The following is a 25,481-nucleotide window of genomic DNA, read 5'->3' as shown; positions in this document are numbered from 1 at the left end:
AATATCTACTATAGCAACTACTCGGTTACGAAGATTAACTGAATTTTCGTCAGAGATAAAAGATATATTATTGCAAAACAATTATCCATTAGTTGGTAAAAAAAAAGCAAAGTCCTCATAATTTCTACTTAAAAGTTTGTTTCGAAATGCAGTCGAGAGAATCATTAAAGCGTTTAGTGTGTAATTAATTTTCTATAAACAATTTAAGGCATCACTGCAATAAAGTCGTGGATCTAAGAAGCAATGACATCATGTGTAGAAGAATTTCGCGTAAGGCCATATAATTGGGCGTATGTGTTTCTTCTAAGGACACAAAAGTACGTTGACGCTTATACGCTTTTAGAGACGTTTTGCATAAAGTGGCAATACGAATACTTTAGTTAGTGAATCGGTCATGTGTTAGGATTGGGGACGAAGAGAAATAAATGAATGTGTCCGTCACTCACATGAAAAACAGGAACATTTTCATATTATGTTTTTTTGTTTTTTTTTTCTTCTTTATTTTACAATTCATAGTTGATTGACGTGTTAAACATATTACTCGTAACCTTTTAACATTTTGAAGACATTTTCATATTTAAATATAAAAAATTGGAACTATTTTTGTTCAGTTAATTGTTCTTAAAGTAAATGTAGTCATATGATTAAGTAAACTTCAAGATCAGCAAAAAAATATTATTAAACACACAGCAAACAACATCGACTTTGACCCACATCAAATTGTGCCCAGCGAGGTATTTGTACAGAAACTACAATTAATTAATAAAAAACACAGCTCTTACTGCTCGTGAAGTTAAAATGAATGTTGTATGGTAATGCTTGGGTCTTTTGTAAAATCATGTTCTTGTTTTTATTTTTTTTCAATTATGACGTAAAATAGTGAAAAATGTCACTCAGTTCAAATTTGAACATGAGAAAGCCTTTACAAGTAAAAAATACACTTGAACAAAGATCAAATTTTCCAAAACATGTTTGTTTTTCGCCTACAACTCAAGGGCGCATGAGATGTCCACTTAACTTGTGTATGATCTGCCTCAATCAAAATTATAAGTTTTACAAATGTTCTGAATCTGTGGCTGCTGTAAGCTCAATCCTTTAAACCTGTCTGCAAGCTACCAATTGTATAAAAATATTAATGTGCCCTACTTGATATCAACTTGCTAGTTGATCTAGAGTTTTTCATAAAGTACATTGACCAAACATTACTGGACATCTGGTCCTTTCTAGACATCGAAGAAGAATCTATTAAATAAACAGACAGTTAATGCAATTGTGTTCAAAGGTTTTGGTCTGGACTTGTCTGATGAAAGTTTTAACTTTGCTGCAATGCGGTAAAGATGATTTCTAAAAGGACGCGTTACAAGGGATGGGTTAATTGGCTACTGCTTTCGTTTATGAAATGGTCAATTCTACATTACTTTTGAAAAGGCTTTAGTTACAAATAGTTCGTCAACAAAAGATAATCTCAAAATATTTCAACGAGAAATCATCTCATGCTCTCAAAACCATAGTGGACCATTTATTTTGCACTTGTAATGTGTTAATGTGTTTATTCACATAACCTATCTGAATAATTTTGTTCTTATATTTGTTATTATTTTCTTTTTTACAAAGGGTAAAATTTATATTTTTTCTAATATGAATTTCTATTTGACTCACTGACAGTCCATATTAATAATTCAACAAACAACATTATAGCCGTCCGGAAAACTGATTAGCTACCTCATAATGATAAAATGAATTGTACCGGAAAATTGCAAATATTGGATTTTATATATTATATCATATAACGCCTTTGAGCTTTCTGTCTGAAATTAATAACTAAACTTTACAGAACAAAATTAGAATTGGTTGTTACAATAGGTGGTATGTTCCATTTCTAAACTAGCGGTAAACAGAGGTACAAGGAATTGTTTTTATTGATTTCAGTTAAGAAGTTTCGATGAAATGTTGTTCACTCCAGTTCTTCACTGAATCAACAATACTTTAATAAAGAGGGTATCACTCCAGCAAATGTGAGTTTTATTATAAAATCATCTTTAAATGTTTAAATTTTCAGAGTTAAATTATCTTTAAAAGCTTGTATTTCTTCTTTTAAGAATCGATTTGCTTTATAATTAATTACATGCACTATAACTTTGTTTGACTAAGCTCTGAAAAACCACTAAAGATAAGATAGATGTAATGTATGGCATATTATGTATTCAAAATTATTTTATTTGTTTCAGCAGTTTTTTGTAAAGTACTGAAGTTAGGTTCGCTGGAATCCACGCTCTCGTTGATTTTTCTCACACTTACAAGCTATTGGTATATTAGAGCCTGCTGAGACAAGATATCTATCTACGAAAGAAATCATATTATTTAACAGTGTAGATGACACAGACAAGAATACGACACTTACATATATGGGAACATAGGTCCCGAAATGATTAAACCAGAGTAGTGTGACGTGTTCTACCTATATATATATATACACATGTCGTTATATAAGCATGTAAACCTCAAGTTTGTGTACGTTCACAATCAATTAAAAATGTTGTTTCTATCTATTTACTAGTTTACCGCCAATATTTGTTTCGCAGACCGTTTCAATGCAATGGACCCAACATGCACTTAGATAGATAGTTTGATGCGCGTGTGATATGCCTGTGTTGTTTTGCACGTTTAGTGTTTCTAGGGATGCAAACGAATATTCGAATATTCGAATATTCGATCGAACGTTTAGTATTCGAATGTTAAAATCGGTATTCGAATATTCGATTATTTTTTTCAAAAAATAATGATATAAACCTTGAGTCTTTAGGGCAGTTGTTGTGTTTATATTGTCTTGTTTTTACAACAATACGCATCTTGTGCCTGAGGCGTTAACGAGATGACAATCGAGTGTGCGTCATGTGTCAATTAGGGATCGATCGTAGGGTACTATAAACAGTGTCCATAATTGTAAAATAACTGGCTATTAGGAAGTGACATCAAACAAGTTTAATTGATTTTCAGTTCTTTTAAATGACCATGCCAATTAAGAATTTAAGGAAGCGGCCTTCACACCCTCTTGTCAGTTTGCCTGCCAATTAAGCTGAGCAATATTGCTCAAATCGGTGATTGATATTATACGCTGAAAGTAGATACCACTTCATTCCTTCAGAATATATGTTCGCAAAACATTATAAGTTAAACTTATTATTATTATTATATATTAGATTTGTATTTCTTAACAACGTAAAAGATGTCCGCCACATCTGAAGTATGGACTTATTTCACGCGCTCTGTTGACAAGAAATCTGTCACGTGCAAACTATGCAGTGTGAGGTTGTCGTACATGGACACGACGACTAATCTCTGGAATCACGTGAAGGCTAAGCATCCGAGTTCTCAAAGTGAAAGCAGTAAACAGCAATCAATGAAAAAGTTTAGCGTTTCTGGTCTTAAACATGATTTGTGTTCTGGGTGCTTTGGGCAAACACTGCAGCTGGCCATCAAGCCGGCATTTGCTCTCCCGGATGTCAACAGGGTCGTCTCCAGATGTCGTAAGCTGGTCGGGCACATCACACACTCGACTACATTGACGGCCGAAATGCGCAAGCGCCAAGCTACTCTAAAGGTGCCCAAACACGAGCTGGTGCAGGATGTTACAACCCGATGGAACATCACGCATGCTATACTGGCCCGGCTGAACGAGCAACGCCGCGTCCTGTCCGACCTCATGCTGGACACTCGGGTTACCCGGAAGGCCGACCAGCACCTGTCGTTGAAGGACGGCGAGTGGACCGTCGTCTCCGAGCTGAGTGACGTACTCAGTCATTTGACTGAGACGACTTCGTATATGCCAACGGAGAAGAACGTGTCATGCAGTGAAGTTTATCTCATCGTGACAAGTCTTTTGGACAACACACTCCGTGCATGCGAGGCTGATTCCCATGTCGTCAAGGAAGTGAAGGGTGTTATTGCTGCTGAGCTTTGTCGCCGCTTCCGACCTTCGAACGATGCCACCGCCACATCCACCCTAGTCCTTGCCGCTCTATTGGACCCCCGCTACAAAGACCTGGACTTCCTGTCAACGGAACAGCGGCGCTACACGGAAGACGCGCTCGAGAATAGATTGGACGATGTTCCATTTCGGTTGCCAACCCCGACGAGAGTGCGTCAACACCCTCCAAACGACCCCGTCTTAGCTTCATGGTTCCAAAGACGACCAAGACGGCTAACGACGAGCTGCGTCGGTACCGGCACGAACCTTCCGACGAGGAGGCCACTCCACTTGCATGATGGAAAAAGAACGAGGGACGCTTTCCTCGCGTTGCACATGTTGCTCGCCAACTGCTTGGGATACCTGCGACGTCTGTGCCATCAGAAAGAATTTTCTCCTGCGCCGGACTCATTGTTAACAAACTTAGAAACAGACTGTCATGTGATCTTGTTGATAAGATAATATTTCTGAATGATAAGATAATATTTCTGAATAAGAACAAGGCCATCATATGTGATGATTTTATTGATGAGTGATTTCATTGAATTGTATGTGCTTGTTATGTGCTAGATATGTATTTCATATGTCGATGTAATAATATTCGACACGCTGCTATGTATTGTATTGTATTACGATAACACTAGAAACATTCGACAGATAAAGAAAAGGGTATCGTGGTTTATAACTAAAGTTAATAGATAACTATAACTTTTTAAAGATTCAATTTTTATCGAATATTCGAATATTCGATCGAAAGAATTACCGAATATTCGAATATCGATTTTGCCATTCGTTTGCATCCCTGTGTTTCACGTTCCAGTGGCTGAAATGCCTTAGTATTTTGTCTTCGTTCAAACATGTAACTTGGCTTGTCTTTGTAGTTTCAATAGAAACAGGCATGAGTTAAAGTGCGATTTGAAGTTATTTCTATGAGCAAAACATCCCTTGATGCGGGCGTTGTTAATGAACCCTTAAACATGTTCTCATGACCTTTACCTCTTGCCGATCCAATACAGCACATTTTATGTGAATCATATTAACGATGTTGTTTTCATCTCACTTATTTGCATAAAGTAATCACAAGCAAAAAACATCCGCAAAGCCAGTACAATGTAACACAACTTCTCACTATTTAATCTGGCTAAGTAAGATGCAAAAACTACCGCTCAAGTCATTCAAGAAGAAAATGTAGTCACTCAATTAAGCCTGGCGTTCTTTCTCATACGTGTTTAAAATTATCAATATGAGTAAGTACATTCTTTAGTGGAACTGTTTTCGTCGTTCTAAATTTTATCTTCCATTAAGTTTGTCAAAAAGACGACACATTCAAGCACCAGAAGACGCTCACAATCAAGACTGTTGTGAATCACTCACTGCCTTATTAAAGTCCCAAATATGACTGCTGACCCCTACCAAGGAAAAAAATTTGATAGAACATTCAGTGATCGTGAAAGTTAAAATAATCCATTTATCATAATTGATCTGCATTCGGGAGATAACTGTTTCATTTGGAAGGCCTGTGCTTATCAATTCAATAAATCTTTTTTGCCATGTAAACATCTAGGGAAGAGGAAACAAATTTAGGTCAATGGTATTTCGTATGAAAACAGCAACCAGAGAACTAAATAAACCAGTCAGGAGCTCCTTATGCCATGTCTGGTTGTACTTATATCAGGAGAAATAAAATCCGATAAATAATACAAATTTAGTTCTCAGCGAATGGTGAGTCCGTAGATGTTACAGAAAAAAGACGTTTCTGACATTTTGCTTCATACTGTTACATATAATTATGTAATCAAATCTGAGCGTGTTATGTTCCTAATGACTTTGCCGGAGAGAGAATTGCGTTGTTACCTTATCCTCCAGGAATTGATAGTGATATTTGATTATTGATGGGCTTTGTTGTAGTCAGCCATTGTCTATATGTGGTATTTTCATGGTAAAATCAACTTGAATAAGTTCACCGTACGTTTTGCGAAATCAACCAATCGGTGCCTTGAAAAGGTCGGAAATAAGTTCCAAAGACACTGGTTAATAGATGTCGGTATGACCACAGGCAAACACATTTTAAATAAAATTAATGAATGAAACATCAACTTAACAAACCAATTGCATACAGCAACAACAACAAGAAAGTCAGCTGTTCGAGTTTGCAGCTTTTTAATAATGAAACGCAAGTAACATTTGTATGAAACAGAATAATAAGAAAGGAAGAATCCAGAACCAGGGACCTCGAATTTAACACCCATGATTGGAACGCAGATGGCTCGCCTAGTTTAACAATACATATCAAGTAACTGTAATAGAAATTGATAATACACGAACCAGAAGCTCGACTGCCAACGTTGACCCCCGTCAGAGCCTGTCTTGCTTGCAGTGCCAATGACAACACAGATCTCTAGACGAATTGAACAATAGTCTTTAAGTAGTCATGTTGAATATGCACTCTTAAGCTTGGATTTAGTAAGCGCCACGTTGTTCAATATCCTGTAATACAAGACACTTTCACGCTGATTGTCCACATTGGTTTCAACAATATTTAATTCTATATACTATTTACAATTACTTTAGTTTAACAAATTTGAGCATAATCAACGTCAACAAAGACCAAATATGTAATGCATTAAAACAAAGAACATATAAAGTATGCTCAAAACAAAAGTGTAAACAAAATTGAGAAGAAAGCCTTAAGGTTTATACTATGTCTCGATTCTGTAGGCCATTCACGCTGATTAGTCTGGTGCGCAAGTTGCGGTGACTCGAACAAATATAATCTTATAGTCGTATAATGTAAACTATGGTATGTAAGAAACAAGTTGTTTTAGTCCGTAATCAGATTGTCCATATTGTTACAGTTCTTTATGTTAGTGTCCTTTATGCTGAATGAATCTTTTAACATAATGATTCTTGAAAATCAAATACCATCGAAGCCGATACGATGTGGGGATATTGACAAGGTGGCACTTTCCTTTGCCGCACGTTTCATTGCCAACAATGACAGTCTCACTAGAACCGACTATTTTGTTGTTTGGGAGTAGTTTGATCTAGCAAAAATAACATATTTGGTCACTTAAAGCCAGTCTTTAACAAGGGTGAGTTGGCAATGAGAATGCATAATGTATGCAAGCATAACAGGAAAACTGAAATATAGATAAGTCCTTATTTTCATCTCTTGTCATAGTTTATTTGTCATTTTGATGGCACTTTTTTATTCTGTAAACGGGTTCTTGACATTTAAAGTCATTACAACGGTATGTGTAACACAGCCTGAGGGTGAGGATATTGCCATATAAAATAGTTTGAGGCAATTGTAGACTCGTGTTCCATCATTCATCGATGAAGCTATTTAATGAGTTTTCGTTCTGTTTATGTTGGTTGTATTTTATGTGATGATGGGGCATCTGGTTCATTGTCATTTTTGCCCTTGCCTTGTGCCGCTTAACAGTGTTTATTTTTCAGTTTTCGAGTATTGGTATTTTCCTTGTAGTTTCCATTGTGTTATTGTTGATGAAAGAACGGTCGTATCTTGTTGCTGTTTTTCATTTTTGTGAGTTTTCTTCGTTGTGTCTTTCTTTTGGTTATATTGTTTGGTGTCTTTGGTGTCCCATTGAAGGTAGAAACAGATTCAAACTGTTTGTATAGCTTACAAGAACAAAATACTTGTCCAAACATGTTTGTATCTAAATCCCATACAAATAGATTATATCTTTGTATATTTATAAAGTAGTTGCGTATGGCTTATCCACTCTAGAGACTCGTTGATGCTTCTCGTGTTTCTGTCTAGACGATTTACGTTCTCAGACCAATTTAGCCGAAAGACGATATGATTGTTTTAGTTATTTAACATTTATGACGCAGAAGACAAAAACAGAAACATTTTTTTACTCTGATCAAGGGTTCAATACCATATATCTCCCAGCGTTCTATTACAGTCAGAATTGGTTTTGAAATGGTTTCGATGTTTATCATAACTGTCATAATTTGGTATGCCTCATTATAAATTGAATGGAGACTCTTACATAAATAGCAATTTTGATACGTTGTAACGCTCTGAAACATTATAAAAAAGATTTGAAAACATTGTCCTTATGTATATATGATTATGAAAAAGATATGGGAAAATCAAATGTTTGGGTATTTTTCATATTTTAAACTTGAAATGATCATTTCGTTGACCTTGAAGTGGTCAATGTTGTATGGAAATTTCAAGTACATAATGAAAGGAAGAATTGTGGAACATGTGAATGGAGTTTAATTTTACCTGGATTGTGGACGTTTTATTGCTGTGCTCGTTATCATTGTTTTACTGGACACAGATATATGACAATTTAAATGCAAACATCCGTTTTCTGTAGTTATAATGACTTGCTTCCAACGAATTAGGTACACCGCAGTTCCACACATTTTAATCTCAGGTACTCAAATGGCTAGAAACAAACTTCAGTAGTACAATGTAAAGCCTTGTATTGCATTTAGCTAGATACCTCGTGGGAATAACGAGAATAATCGCCACCAGTTCTTGTCTGCAACTTACGCTATCCTTTCCGGTAATGGGTGTTAGAAGTCTCGATTGACATTGTTGCGTTTGTGTATTCATAGGAGATCCTAATTAACTCGAGTGTCTCTTGATAATTGCGCAATGCTATCCTATGTATCTCTTGGCGTAGAAAATATTTCCCTGAAAATGTGCATTTAATGTCTTACCAGGAAAGTATCATTTTTGAAAGGATATATCAACGCACTGACCTTTAAGTGAAATAATGTTGCACCTGTAGTAAACGTATCAATGATTATTGATGATTTCTATGAATGTACATACGTATGTAGTATTTGTGTTCTACTCAGCAAAAGGTAGTTTCAAAATACTTGTAAAAATTCATTTTCGGTAGAAATCATCAACTGTTGATAGGCCGTTATATTTTAATTCCTTTTTCCAATCAGAGTTTAGGTACCATGTCACCTTAAACAGTCAGGAAATGGAGAATGTTGTTTCAGACAAAATTATTAAACTAAAAGAGTAAATTTATATCGATTTTGACTGAAGAGGATACGTACGTTTCGAAATTGAGAGATGCTAATATAAAGCAATTTAATATGAAACATTCGAAGAAAAAGAAGTGTTAGTGTTAAAATCATGATGTCTTCGGCGCCGTTATTCAGACCTTAAGCCTTTGTCATTTCTTAAAAGAATAGTTACAGTGACAAAAATACCGTATGAAGCCATGCCCATAACTCTAAACTTTATTATTGTCGAGTTATACTCTTGATTGGCTGAGAAAAACGGACGATTTTTGGCATCTATTCGCGGTGATTGTGTTATACTGGCAGCGGGATTACATAAAACATAATCAACATCAGATTCGCTCAAGAACCACAATATGATTTGGTTCCGCACCAAAATTGAGCGTGATAAGAATCTTAATAACGACTTTGCATTGCAGCCAAGCAATACAATCTTAATTCATGCAATTATTATTTATTAAAAGCATTTCCTTAAGCTTTTTCTATAGATAGTCTCCATTAACAATATCCATTATTGAAAAGCACGTACTTGCATATATTTTGATTTTCTTTGATTCTGCTAGAATATAACAAAAGCAATATATTCTAGGCTTTAAAGCAATATAACAGAAGAGAAGATGGAAAATAAATTCATATCGATGGTTCACGTGTCAAAATCAAGCAATCAACGTTGTCAATATATATATATATATATATTTGAACGTACAATTAACAAGTTATTTATTTCATATTAAATGATAGTCTTTGAAACCCTAACTTGTATTTGATTGATAATATGCGAACACATAAATGGAATAACATGACATCAAACCAGATAGATAAATATAAACAAGTGATAAAGCTTGTCCGGTGAACACACGAAGGCAATTGATTGGCAGAAAATATTATCAAATGTTAACAAACAAATGCATTGTCAAGTAAAAGTTAAAAATCATTCAGGGGAAAAAGACACTTTTGTTTTATTTCCATGCATGCTTTGCTCCGCTCAATATTAATAGTGATTGCTTCAAAATAGTTTCCTTTTTTCAGGAAAACTACCATGTTTACAATTTAAACAATGGAGATATTGACTTAGTCATTACGTGTTCCATGTAAATAGATCGTAGTTTAAGGATACTATATTTATAGGAGCATGTTATCAAGAGATAAGTAAACTGACAGAAAAAATTAACAAGGGGCAGCTTTTGTTTTTATCACGGTTGTTTGTTTTTCATTAACAATTCTCAAAATTGAGCTTTCATAACTGCTGATAATAAATATAATAGCTAATATTCCATAGGCAATGAAGCTACTGTACAAAACCAATATCAAAATAGGAATAAAATGTAACAAATTTAATGTTTTAAGTACGTAACATTTAAATAACAGACTAAGAGAAACAAAACATAAAAGCAAGGCAACCTTGTAAAGGTACAACGATAAATACAACGTTTATATAAATATCCATTTATGCTTTTGTCATTGGCATTTTTTCTTCTTCTTCAGGAATTATCATGGAGGTTAATGTCGCTGCTGTATTGACATGGTGAAAAATTTCAATGACCTCTGATTCTTGACTACCTTCCCGTGAAATGCAAGGAGACTGTCGAATGCAGTTCGGGTTAAAACTTGGTCTTCTTGACCCATTTTGATTTCCATTGCACATATCCATATTGAAACTGTTTTGCTTTAAACCCAAGATGCTTTTCAATTCAACTCTCTGAAGTTTACAGCGGAACACATACACTAGTGGATTTATTGCGCAACTTGACAGGGCAAGTAACACTGACAGCGTCTTTACGACGGGGTCAATACGATCTGGATCTTTTAGAAGGCATTCGAGAATAATGATAATAAAGTATAACAACCAACATAAAATAAATGTGAATAAAACCATAAAACTAGTCACCGCGGCCTTTCTCTCATCGCGTCTCCAGAGAACTGACCCGGTTTTGCTGCTGCAACTTAGTCTGTGAATCAAAATTTGCGCTGAGCTGTGGCGACGACCCCCTCTTAGTGAAAACTCAGGGTAATCATTAAGTCCAGATGCTATTGTACTGTTCCGGCGCACCTTTTCGCTGCTAACTTTTGCCGCTTTAAAAATAGCACAATATGCCCACATGATTATGCATGAAGGCAGAATAAAGCACACTGTTACAAGAAAAAGGCTATAAGATCGATCTCTATGATGTTTACTATATGAAACCGTCATACATGCAATTTTGAATCGCTGGAATTCATAGCTGTTCCATCCTAAAAGTGGTGGCAGTGAACACAAAATGGCCGAAATCCAAACTGAAGCTGTCATATAGGACGCCCTTTTGCTTGTTATTGTCATCGAGTAATGTAATGGCTTTGCAACAGCCAAATACCGATCTATGGCAATAAGCACCAATGTAAATGTACTTGCAGTAAATATCAGGTTCATCCCAAATCCCGAGGCTTGGCACCAAAAAGACCCAAACAACCACTCTTGCGAAATAAGCGATGTTAACACGAAAGGCATTACGGCAACAGTCTGAAGGATATTGCAAACTGATAGATTTACTATAAACCTATTGGAAATCGTCAATAGCACGGGCCGCTTGTAGAATATCACAAACACGAAAATGTTTCCGGCAAAACTTACAATAAATATGCAGAACAAAAAGATTGTCATTATAACCACGTTCGACATATCAAGCCGTCCGTCGCTGAAGATATCCTCATTTTGAATGATATCTTTTGAGAAGTTCCTCGTACTTTCATTCAGTTGCATTGCTTTTTTGAATATTGAATTCCGTTTAACAACAGACACATGCAATATTCTTCCTTTATATTTACAGTGTCATATCAACCATAGTCCACTTCTTGTCGTTCAAGAAAAATATATTTATTTTCTAAGAAGTGTTATTATACGTTTGTGAATATAGTCCCGACTGGCTTTCTACGAATTTTTCATATCGAAATTACATATAAAACACTCTAGTCAAACACTCCATGAAGCGCCTGTCTCACACACATATTAAATTAAAACTCGATTCTTACGAGAATCTTGATTATTTTCTTGACCGATTTTTCTTCCTCAATTGACACTATTTTTTCTGTATTTGATCCTGCTCCTTACACTTCAAATGACTGTTTACCCCCGACGTTGTTGAAGACAGTTTCCCTAGCACAGCCACTTATTTGGTATTGTAGTTTCTTTATCAGTTTTGTCTTGAGTCAGCGTCTCAGTCTGCTTTAAATACGGCTGGCTACAGAAAATATTCCCAATATATACCAATGAGGAGGCTTCGCTTTTATAGAACAGTTTTCCTATACTAGCATCGGCGAAGTATATATAGTATCAGCCAATCATTCTGCACACCGTCTTCATATGTCTGAAAATAGAAAATGTACAATATAATTTTGAGGGTGTTTTATAATGTGGAGAAACTTCTTTTTTCAACATAGTCTAATATAAATCGTCATGACTTTTAATTAAAGTTGATACAAGAAAATCACCGCAACTGAGGATGGTATCTTCATTGATTCATTTTTCTGAAACTCTTTGTCAATAACTTGTTTCTTTTTTTTCAATTGTAAAAAATGGAACCTACAGTAACAAGCAAAACATATACCAACTACAAACAACGTTTTTAATAAATGCGGGGTTGACCGACAGAAAATTGGGTTCAACATGTATTTCATGAAAATATATCCATTGTATACTCTTACATCGTTTATTTAGCAGGCAACAGTGTCCTGATTTAATGTCTGCGGCAGATTTTAGGACTATGACCATTTGTCTGAATGATTTGACGTCTATGACGCACCCCATTTTACATTTTCAGATAAAAAATGACGTCTTGTTGGTTAAATGACCAATCGGATTTTAAATGTTTGGTTCTTTTCATTTTTGTGTTAGGCTTTTCATATCAAACTCTAGGAATGTTACAAAAATAACATTCGAATTACTTAAGTATTATTTTGTGCATATTCCGGAAAAGTAGCGTTAAAAGCTGCATATTTTTCAGTTCCCTCGCACTTTACTCAATGAAACGGCTGCATTCTTCAATTAGATTTTGAACAAAATCGTCCATCAAGAAAGGACTTCTGATTTAATAAATGAAAAAAAAATCGATTACCCATGGAACTCCCTCAGAAACAAAAATGAACATCACAGTGGATTATTACATGCCAAATGAATACAAAAACATATTTGAAAATGGCGATTTTTTAAGCATACTTTAACCAAATTATCATCTGTTGAAAGACTAATTTTATCAACATCCCTTGTCTCCTGATATTTATATTCGCAGTTCTATCACATTTTCTCGCTGTTACATACCAACGTGTTGATAAGCTTGCAGTTGTAATATATTATGTTATGTCATTTTTCTTCACATCGAAAAACAACAACTCAATTTCGCTGATCGTGCAAAATAGTTTTCATTTGTTACGTATTAATTACTTCCAACATTAATACATTCTCGTGTCATTTTTGTTTAGTTTTAGTCTTTGTTTTTTAAATGATTTTAAACATCAGTCTAAAAAATGTATCAATTGCTAACGTCTGTGACGAAAGCAAAGTTCGTTCACAAGCTCATTATATGAACTCCAAAGAGAAAGCTTACTACAAACGGTAATTTATGCAATGTTATTAAATACAATAAAAAGTATACAGAATCCATATAGTTTTGTTATGTGCTCGTTCAGTGCCCAGTTTGTGTCAAAGAGTCTGCTCGTTACTTTTATGACTTCTGGGTATGTCCCTGTACTTTCGTTATCTCTGTATTTCTTTTTATTACATTTACGTTATCAAAACCGGTTCACATCAGTTACTTTTTTTACATCCTTGCAGTGGTTTGTTGCATGTTTGTTTGTTGTGCTGTTGCTGTTTCTCGTAATGTGTTTACTCTGTAGCATGAAACATAGCATGATCATTTGCAGACCACAGCAAAGTGCCTGAAAATCGCAAAATTTATCAGCTTCATAACCTCATCTGTCAATAAAAATTGGACGAGAAATATTTACAAGCCATAAACATGAAAAGAGATGATTATGTTTCCATTAGTTAGAACCCATGTTGTTACCAAAGTTCTTTCCATATCCAATTTGTAATGACAAGCACCGACTTCCGCTTAGACTAATCTCTCAGCAAAATTAAGTGTTTTCTTTATTTATTAGAATTGTATTTGTTATGAACTGTGTTATTGCTGTGACTTTATCATATCAAGTGCTTAAGAAGAGTAGAAATAGTGGAGTCACATATTTTGTATTTACGTCACCTAAGACGTTATTAGACCATGTGGTTTAATGTATTTGCTTTTCAAACGACTATAAAACATAATGTTCGAACAGCCTAGACACTCACTGGCAATGCTTTGCAAGACAGTTGTCTCATTCTTGTGTTGGGGTAGTTACAAGATAGAACAGATGAATACTCCAAATGCAACGAACTGGTAGAATCAGATGGGGTTTTTTTTCAATATCATTACAATTCAAGTTCTCATTATTCCATACGGGCAGTATTTGAATTATTCTTATGGTATATGTTTATCGAACAATAATGTCTCTTTGGCGGCAGTTCATATTTCATGAATGCATCACCGTGCCTTACTTCACATACCTCCCGCGGTTGGGATTTTGCAAAAAGCCGTGGCAGGAAAAGCAAAGGATAGGTACCCTTATACTGTCAACTAATGGCTGGTCTGTAATAGCATAGCACCCAGACAAAAACAAAATAATGATTCAATGTTATGACCGTGCCTACACATTTTTCTCAAAAGTGAAAATAATAAAAGTTTCTAAAATGCAATAAAAATTGAAGGGTTAGGGGGGTAAGGGGTATAGTGTCGATCTGCAGCGATTCCATCGAGAATGAAAATAAGTCCGTATTGAATTACACTATTTAAAAAAAATAATCGAAGGTTTTCATAACTGGTTCGAAGTAGTGTAGTAACGAACCTTTCAAACGACCAAGGAAATCAGATCAAAGTTTTTTGAGCGCTTGATTTGAAATTGTAACAACTTGACATAGCCGACCAGGACCCTCAATATCCGGAAATTGGCGGTTCTAGTTTCTGTGCCACTGATGAGGACACAAAGCGACGTCTTCTGACTGAAACCTGGTCGTCTTGTCTGTCCTACCCATTCCCATTTCGGTATGTGCCTACTGCATTTCTTTGTCATAGTTTTTAATTTAATGCGTCTGACCTTGCGACGTGTGAACAGCGTATGACATAAAATAATTCAACAACGACTCATAATAAAATGTATCATCTGCTTTTATTGCAGAATTTTAATTTAAATTTGTATTTAATCTAATTTATTTTTGAAAAATAAAATGTGTATTAATTTACTTGCGAAACAAATGTGTTAAATTAATATATACTAGTTTAACAACGCTAATATATTGGGTAATCGACTGTGGTGTAGTGGTATAATGTCTGACCACACGAGCGTCCCCGGTTCGATTCATCGTTTCAGCATATAAATATGAGAAAATATTTTCGCCACTCATAATACTTTTGTAACCAGTTGGTGGGGTTTTTTTTACTGTCGTCTCTCTGTACGTCCATGCGTCCGTCCGAAACTATTTTTCTAGAATTATCTCAAAAATGTTTAACACTGAAATATTTTGCTTTACATGACATTTTGAGGCAAACAACGAAAACTGAATTGTAAATGGCTATTGGAGAACAAATGGTTGCGGTATTCCAAGTCAAAGGATGCGATATATTGTGTGAACTGTTGCCTGTTTGAAGGTACTGATGGCCGTGAGTAGACGTTTACATCTGGTATGGCTAATTCGAAGAACTTGTCATCATTGGTTAAACGTCATGAAAATGAAACTTGATATAATAATACTTCCGTTCGAGCTGAAAGTTATCAAGACATTCAGTTTGGAAAAAGTGAGTCTATTAACAAGAAACTATCGGACACCGCTAGGACAACAGTTGAGAACAACAGACATGTCTTGCATAGAATAATTGAAATAATATTTCTCTGTGCAAAGCAAAACATAACACTTCGAGGGAATACAGAGGAAACTAGTAATTTCTACGCAATACTGCATTTGCACACAATGATGAAATTCTGTCAGAGCACATAGCTAGCGCACAATATAATGCCAAGTACACTTCCCCTGTCATCCAAAACGAACTTATTGACATTTGCGCTGAACAAGTAAAGAAAAGGATTCTTAGAGACTGTCGGAACTGTCCATACTTTGCAATAATTGTCGATGAAGCTACCGATAAATCAACTAAAGAACAGTTGCGGCTCTGTGTCAGATTTGTTGACAATAAGGGTACAGTAGGAGAAGAATTTTTGGAATTCGTTCAGTGTGCCTCTGTCAAAGGAATTGAACTTTGTGCTAATATTATGTCATTTCTCCAGGAAGCCGACCGTGACGTCTTAAAAGTTCGAGCGCCGTGTTACGATGTGGCATCAAACATGTCGGGGAAATATCGAGGAGTTCAGGCTCTTGTTCGTGAAAGATCACCTCATACTAACTACGTTCACTGCAAAGCGCATTGCCTGAATCTCGCGTTGGTTCACAGCTCCAATATTCCTTGTGTTCGAACAATGATGTCAACTGTCCAGGACATAAGTTTTATGTTCGATTACCCTGCGAAACGGCTAGTAGCTTTCGTAGACGAGTTGTCTCGAGATGCCACCATTAAAGAAGAAATGGAGCAGCGAACGAAACTGCGTACTTTGTGCCAAACAAGGTGGTCGAGTCGCGCTGATGCCCTGGCGACTTTCAAGAACGCATTTCCCGTTGTAGTTCATACGCTTGAAACACTAAATGACGACGGAGATAACAAAGCAGGGCAGTATCCGGCAGGGATACTTTGCTTTGAATTGATTAGAGCATTGATAGTGGCTGAACATGTGCTTAGTTCCACGGTTGCATTAACAAACCTATTGCAAAAAGAAGATAACGATATATTGCATGCAGTTGGTGAGGCTAAGGTCGTCATTCAGCTAATGAACAATGAGCGAAACGACCCAGACGTGTGGGGCGCTCTCTTTAAAAAAGCTACAAATATTGCCGCGGAACTTGATATAATCCCGTCGAGACCAAGAAGGGCTGGTAGGCAAAATCACCGCGCTAACCCGGATGTAGATACAGTTTCCGACTATTGGAGAATAACACTGTTCAATGTATTCCTTGACCATTTGATACAGAAAATAGAGACCTGCATTTTGAGCAATAAAGACCGCTTCGCGGCACAGTATCTTCTGCCAAACCGACTGCCGGATCTACAAGATAAAATGCTTCCGTCCATATATGGCGCATACGTTCCAGATCTCCAGCATTCGTTTAGAGGTTTCGGTAACGAAGTTGCGAGGTGGAGAGTTCAGTGGAATATCGAGGAAAGTAGACTGCCTTGGCTCCAAGATACGCTCCGACAGACGAGCAAAGATTTGTACCCGTGTATTTATGGCATTCTCGGAGTACTGTTGACAATGCCACCGACATCAGCATCATTCGAACGATCGTTTAGTGCTATGAAGCGAATTAAGAACTATTTGCGGTCGACCATGAGCACAGACAGGATGTCATCGTTGGCATTACTGCATATTCACAAGGACACGGACGTCGACATTAATAATGTAATAAATACATTCGCTTCAAGAAAGTGCAGGAAGCTTAACTTTTTCTGAAGCAAGTGTAGCCGGCATTTGCTACAGAAAGTGTTTGATTTGTACGATTTCTACCTAGTTCCGGTTTATTAGTCTGATTACTTTTATTGACATGGTCGGTTATATATTCATGTCATAAATATATTCTGAATACAGTACGGAGAGTTTTTCAATTATCGTTAATTTATTTATTTTTTGAAAATTTCAACTGCTTTAGAACAAGTATGGAATATACTTTTCAGCTTGACAAAAACTGTAAAATTATAAATTTATTTTCCTTCAAAATATGCCCCAAAATATGCCCCAAAATACAGCTGCGGCGATATAGGATTTCAAAATATTTCGGGGGGGAGGGGCATGCGCACGGACCCCCCCCCCCCCCCCCCCCCCCCCCCTAGAACAACAGAACCTACACATTGATTTTTGCCAAGCTATGCACCTGATGACCAGTAGCCAAAAGTTAACGCTAACCTAGTTTAGTGGCAAACGGTTCAGTACCGATACTTTGAAGTAGAGACGCACTACTTCACAATACAAGAAAGGCAGATTACATTTACATTATTATGAATAAATGTTAGGGGAATCGCAATGGAACGGTCAACGAACCAACATTAGTTCAGAGGGTGTTTCAACAAGCCTTATAGTAGAATAAATACGTTGGTTGACTATTTATTCATAACACTTTTACTTACTTATATAAATTCAATGAACACAATGTTAGCAGTAGTATTTTGTTTGATATAATCAAGACAAAAAATCCTTGGATTTACTTAATTTAAACCGTCTGATTCTTGAGAGGTCGAGCAAGTTCTTCAACTATGTAATTCAGCTTGGTGTAATTCTTGGGTATGATTGTAACTGTATATTTAAGACAGAAGTAAGAGTGCATCACTGTCAATGGCCCGAACGCCGGCTATATCGGTATTCATTTTTCAAGATTCACAAGTTTTCAATGATCCCGAAGGACCAATGGAAATGAATACAATGCCATCAATCGAAAATGATTACAGAAATGTAAATTAGATTGGAAGTAAACTTCAACAGCATGATAACCAACGAAAGTCTGGCGATGAAAGGATCCACTAGAAGCAACAATGAGTAATTATCTTAGGTATGATAATATGGTTACATCAAGGCTGCCTTTGCAGTGAGACTGTCTCACTGGCTTGCCAAATATATGCATTGCCAAGCAGAATGATGAGCTACAAGGGGATTTTAAAAACCTAACACCTAACGTCAACACTTTGGACACATTGCACAGTTCATTCCGGAATAATTATATGTGGAAAATAGTCCTTTTTCAATGTTAATCCTTAAATATTACGATAAAACCACGTCTTAATCATTCCTTACTTCACTTATATTTGAATACATAATGATATTAAATAGTTTAATCTGGTCATAAGTCTGGAAATAATTGGTAAAAATTGAAATGGAAACTGCATACCAATTAGGGAAAGAACAAATCAATAATTTGTTTAATTATTAAAAAATCAAGAACTTACAATGTACGTCTCCATGTGAGTTCGCAGAGATCAATGCCTAAAAGAAAAATGTACTTTTGAAAACGAGAGACAGTTAATAAATACCTAAGCCTGACAAAACAGAGTAATAACATGTTTTTATTGTTTATACCACTTATGGTGTGTTTTTGTACCGCTCTGATCTACATCTTAGCAACAAGTTTTTTCATCAATGGACGTTCATAACCCTCAATTGCAGCCTTTTGCACAAACATGAACTAACATTTTACCACGGTTAAACCCTGATAGTTTTCAGCAATATGGAATGTCAGCACATTGAAGAGCATTTGGTTAATGCTCAACGTTTGAATTAACTCCTATTTTAGGCGCATGAAATAGAAACATCGAAGCTCGACGAATTGTTTTAGTAACGGAGCCTTGATACAGAAAAGGCTTACTTTTAAGTTATCTTACTTTAAAAGAGCTTGGAAACAGGAAATTGTAAATAATTTCCATTAAATGAAGAAGAAACAATAACTTTTCTTCTGTCATTTTTCACTTTATATCTATAACATTTCTAATTTCCAATTTTCAACATAGTTTATTGTCCACCCAAAACAATTACTAATTCGATATCTGTTATATGTAAGATTTCGTTTCAAGACAGTCTTTGTCTAGTCCGATGGTTATCAAAGGTATCAGTTAAAAGAAATCATAGCAAAATTGGAATTTCGTATAAGAGCCATTTATATCAAATGCATCCTTTCGTTTTGCTAAAGGTTGACCAGCTTCTGATGCGATGCCGTTATATATTATATCAATGATAATACAGCCTATGGTTTACAAGGAATTGCTAAAGTAAGTTAAAATAATAAAAAAAACAGTCAGCTTTTAGAAAACTGCTTGTTTTAAAGCTAGAATGGCAGAGACTTTATCAACTTAAATAACTGTAAAGTGTCGATGAATGATACAATCGGCAGAGTCTTTGTCAAGTGAATAAACTGTAAATGGCGTATGAGTGATACAATGGACATTAAAGGCAAGAGCCCAGGAGCCTACTAATTGGCAATAAGATCTTTAAAAAACAATGTTCAACGTCCAACAGATGCTAAAAGAGAGACACACAACGCCACAAGAAATATACATGGATTACAGTAAATGCTAGAGTCACCGCCTTCGAAGACAACTGTCTTGCAGTCAAACTTATTATAGCAGAGAAGGGGTAATGCTTCGATGTATTGATAATTTATTGCTACAGATAAATGAGAAAGAAAAAATTTAGAAGAAATGCTACATTCACCTCTTGCGTCATAATTAAATGAGACGAAGGTTTTGTCTGTACACAGTTTTGTTTGACCCTGTGGTCAAAGTCACAACCGATAAGAACAGTACAGGTAAATGTGCATTATATATATTGGCAGTGTAGATATATTGTACTTAGAAGAATTAAGCGATATATATTGCCAAGACATCTTGATTTCCTGATGTGTGTTTGCTAGAAGCAGCTTATTAGTTGCGTATAAATTGAAACAAGTACAGTTGGCATACTGCAGCAAGCAACTGAATATATTGATGTTCCTTCAATTACTTAAAGCCTGTTTATAACCTGAGAAATGTTTTCAAGCAAAACGTTAACTTCATAGTAGCTTGTATGCAACATATTTACGATTAAAGTTAGGTCGTATCTATTTACGAGTCATCACAAAAGGGCTAACATTTAATGTTAAAACTGTTGATTAAGATCACTGAGGTAAACTGTCCACGTGTTGAAATCCCTTTATAAAATTTGATTGGAAAAATAAAAAGCATATGATTAGTGAACGATAAAAATATTAGCAATATAAAGGCTCTTTTTAACTGGGGACTTTGTAGCCACGTAGTTATTAATTGCAAAAATATATATATATAATAGGTATCTTTTTTATTTGAAAACAAAACATATTTTTGTCTTGATCATAAGAGTCAAATGCGTTAGAAATAATAATGCATTAAAATAATTAAAACAAATTGCACCAACATATATTTTGGCCCTATAAGAACACTCAGTTAAACTGCCTGGATTTTGAAATCCATAACATTATTCGAAAGGTGCTCGTGCCATAGTTTTTTTCTCACCCCTGCAGAAAAATTCTAAATGCATTAATATCTGCACAACATATACCGTCAATAAATTTACTTGAGACATCTCAGGAGTCCATTATCGGGCCGGAAATTGAGGTCATCAAAAGTGTTTATTTGCTTCCAATGTTAGCAAACATTGAAATATAAACTTCATTCAGAACTTGAACAGTATTGTATCATACGGCCTATTTTTGGAATATTCTACTGGTCAATGTTTTGACAAAGAGAGATAATGCAATAACTTTTTTTAACTATTTTGTGCTTCTTCAAAAATTAGGACCTGATCAATTCGTAAGTCGGCAATTCACCATTCGCAAAAAATATTTTCCAGAAAAAAATGCAAATATATAGCCAGCATAAGTTGTCAAATAAAATTAATAATGCATGATGAAGCATCGATTTGAACTTTTTCTCAATTACCTCTAGTCCAATTAATATTAAGGCATTTGCTCATATTACGTGATATGATTAATATAATTAATCCTTAGCTTTGTCAAGTGAGATATAAGCACACTTCGTGCAAAGTTCAAATGCATATCTATATTAGACGATTGATTTATAGGGTTAAATGTTATATTATGGAATAATTGTTGTCATTTTCGCAGCGTTGTTTTTTTTACGGATTCATTCAATAAACTATCAGAAATACATGAAATTCTTTTGCGCTAATTGTTTCTAGTTATCAGACATTTCTTAGTTCTTAAGATTTTCAGTGCCGATTATGAAAATAATCTAAAGAAAGAGAATAAGAAAAATATTATACAGAAAGAGAAAGTTAAGAATTTCTTTGCCCAATGATAAACGACGTCTCAAATACCTGCTGAAAATTAAAATAGGACTTATTCCAATTTTATTGGCGTTCGTACATCATTGTCTAACGTTAAGAAGGAAAAAAATCTTTTTTGAGATACCTGTAACTGAAATTACCACAATCAAAATTGACAAAAATAATGTTGATTGTAATTTACCTTGAGCAGCATTCTTGACAATTATAGAATGCATTATATGCTCAGAAGCAAAGTTGAATACATGCTTCATATGTATGAATATGGGTATGTACAGAAAATGCAATCACAAATGTATATCCCGTGTTATAAGCTTATAGTAGTGTGATACTTACAATAAAAATATTATCTGAGGACTCCCATGAACGCTTATTGTGATACATTGCAACATTTCTCCATCAGGGCAGACAATTAGTGAAAGAAAACAATCAACATTTAACAGGTTTGCGCTACAAATACACAAAGACACGTGCAAATTTTACCACATAGGATTAAGTTATATAATAACAAAAATATGTTCTACATTCGAACAAAGGTAACATACTTGTAAAAAGCACACTGTAAAATTCTTCCAGTAAAGCACAAAGTTTAAAACTTACTGTTTGTATTGCATTAATTCCCTTTCTGATTCCAATTACATTCCTTATATAACTCTAATCCATTAAAAATCCGTAAGGTGTGTTTACTTCTTACATTAAACATACGACTTGGCGCACTTTTTCGGGTGCGAATTTGCACAAATTCAATGGTTTATCTTAAAGGCACTTTGACCGTATCAGTTTTATTCCCACCTGTCATCACCAAGATAAGCTTTGAACAGAAATAATCAACACCAGAGATAATGTTCTGTGATTTACCTGTGAATAATAAGTTCTGTACCTCTGACGACTAATAACAGTCTATTAATACTATGTTTTATATATATATATATAGTAACTGCAGTGTTATCGCGATATTTTCTCTCTCGAAAAGCATGTCTGTGATAAATGCTTTTGTAATGCAGTGTTTATCGTCGCTTGAAGAGCTAATTAATACCGACCTGGGTTCCTTAAGATAAGTATACATGTCATTAATAATAATTATGTATCGAGATGATAGCACAAATAATCCGTATTATTAAAAAAACATAATTTCGATGAGTAGTGTGTATTTTTATGTGTGTGTGTGTGTGTGTGTGTGTGTGTGTGTCTGTTTGTTTTGTTTGTTGACTTGTTGATTTTGTTTTCGTTGTTGTTGGGGTTTTTTGTGTTTTTTTGTTGTTGTTGTTTTATTATCTTTTTTTTTGTTTTTGTTTTTTGTTGTTGTTTTTCGGGTGGGGGTGGAGGGTATAATTACTTTGTCTGTGAATCAGCGTACCAATTACAATGTATTATTTTTTGTCGTCATCGTCATTTTTTGTTTTTGGTTTTGTTTTGTTTTATTGTGTTACAATCTAGTTTTATAACTAAAGAGATGTTTCATTAGTCCTTTACGGATAAACGCCATTAAACAAGATCATTGACCTTATGCTCAAATGACCTGGTGCTTAAAGGCAGTCAAGTTCCTTTTTAAAATATAAAAAATATACTTATGCGACGATGTATTAAGTAACACAAGAAAACAAGAATTCAATTCGAAATCGGAAGATTTCTACCCATACGCCAAATTCAGAAATGGGGGGGGGGTCAAATCGCTAAGATCAAAATGACTTATTTTTAGATATAAGAGGTACTAGTGCCAGGGTGAGGAATCACGTGACTTCAAATGGGTTCTCACATGGGTCACCACGGGTCACAAACGATATAAACAAAAAAGTAAGTGACTTTAATTTCTAACAACTTTTTTGACAGAAAATATTTCTGAGCCTATAAAACACTATGCTTCTACACTATAATATTTCAGATTTGCTTGTATTTTAATGATGCAAACTCTAGCCAAAATTTCAGCGTTGCACCGTTTTACAAATTTCCTTCAAGTTGAAATTTTGGCCAACGATTACATCATTAAAACACATGATAAAATATATAAGTACAGCTTATTTTTGAAGCTTTAATTTATTTTGCAGTAGTTTGTTGGTGGTAATTGGCCATCTGGAACGGGTTCGAGCAGAAAATGACCGTTGTCCAGAATAATAGATGGCCAAAGCAGGATTTCTCTAGGGATTAGCCGTATAAAAAATCGAAGGAGGGGCTTAAACTTTTGACAAAAACATCCAACAGGTTATGTTTTGTAATTCCTAAACAGAATTTTTATTCAGATTGATCAAGGAACTTGTATATTTAGATGCATTTCGACAGAACCTGATAGTTTACCTAATAAAGATTCAAGGTATCTTTCTTACTGTCTCTTATAATTGTAAATACGCAAGTATGTATGTGCAACACTGTTTAAAATTAATAATGCAATTGCATATGCATCATTAAATTTATCAAAATTAATCATTTAATAAGATCAGTGTAATATGTGATAGTAAATTTATTCTCATTTATTCTCTTAGTTGTGGACAATTTCATAAGTTTATTACAGTCGTATCATTTTATATTTCATAAAAGAGATAATTGTTTGAGACATTTTGTACTTTATTTCAGTCAGGATCTCTTATCAGAGGAAGGCGGAGAGGAACCTAGGGTTTCCACTCAGACTGCAAATTTCATGTTGGTACCTTCAGATGAACTTTGAACTTTCACAGTTTTGACTCTTAAAGCAAAAGTGAAGCACAGCATGGTTTACATAGAATGCGTCTTATCCGTCAACATATCAGACATAAATGAAAAGTCTCGCAGACATCTTTGAACATGTGTGTCTTTAATGGTGTACACAATAAATGCGCAGAAAGTGCACCCAGTTATCATCAGTTGATATATTGAAAACATTAAAATAAATGGTTGGGTTAAAGATGAAGTCGCTGTAATGCCTGATAAGAGAATTCTGATCTTAGTTTAAAACTGAACACTCTCTCAGCAAACAGTCAAATGCCTACATCAGTTATTTCGTTGACAAATAAGATTGCCAAACTCAGAGTTCATATTGAACTTTTAATATGTAAGGTTAAAACATAAAGGATCTAAACTCATTTTACACCAATTTGTTTGTTTCAAAATCTAATAAAATTTGCTCAGTTGTTGGTTTTTTGGTGTGTTTTTCTGACACATTTTCACAATGTGTTTTAAAAGGACAAAGATACTTGAAATGACTTATAAAGGACAATATTAATTCAAATGGCTTAACAATATTGAATCATTACTTCTTAAGTTAAACAAGCATGTACATTTTTTAAGCATTTTTTTCTTTTGTATTTTTTTTTTCATTTTTATGAATGGAAAGTTAATGATAGCATAATATTCAGTATGATTCACCTTAATTAGATCCAAATCGAACTTTACCCAGTGGAGTCGATACTTTTGGTACGTTGTGAATGACTACAAATGGCATGCCTTTTACTTCTGCTAGATGTCCAAATTCATCTCAATTTTTTGGTAACCTTAAAATAGAATGCAATGACGGCAATTGCTTTAGTAGCGCTTTTTGGCATGTTCCCTGTACTAG

General features: G+C 34.9%; 2 protein-coding genes across 2 annotated transcripts; one reads left to right on the top strand and one right to left on the bottom strand.

Moving 5' to 3' along the window:
- Positions 1-9,510: 9,510 nt before the first annotated feature.
- On the bottom strand, positions 9,511-22,799 carry LOC128232404 (G-protein coupled receptor 161-like). Its single transcript, XM_052945928.1, has 2 exons — positions 22,556-22,799; positions 9,511-12,330 (listed from the first exon to the last, which is right to left on the bottom strand). The coding sequence occupies exon 2, from the start codon at positions 11,724-11,726 to the stop codon at positions 10,437-10,439; it is 1,290 nt and encodes a 429-aa protein (XP_052801888.1). The 5' UTR covers positions 11,727-12,330; positions 22,556-22,799; the 3' UTR covers positions 9,511-10,436.
- Positions 16,391-17,608, top strand: LOC128230674 (uncharacterized). The gene has a single exon (XM_052943118.1). It carries the CDS (start codon positions 16,391-16,393, stop codon positions 17,606-17,608), a length of 1,218 nt encoding a protein of 405 aa, XP_052799078.1.
- Positions 22,800-25,481: the final 2,682 nt, after the last annotated feature.

The sequence above is a fragment of the Mya arenaria genome, chromosome 4 (genome assembly GCF_026914265.1).
Source record: "Mya arenaria isolate MELC-2E11 chromosome 4, ASM2691426v1".
NCBI lineage: Eukaryota > Metazoa > Mollusca > Bivalvia > Myida > Myidae > Mya > Mya arenaria.
Note: the sequence above shows the minus strand (reverse complement) of the source record. Positions and strands in the feature narration are given on the sequence as shown.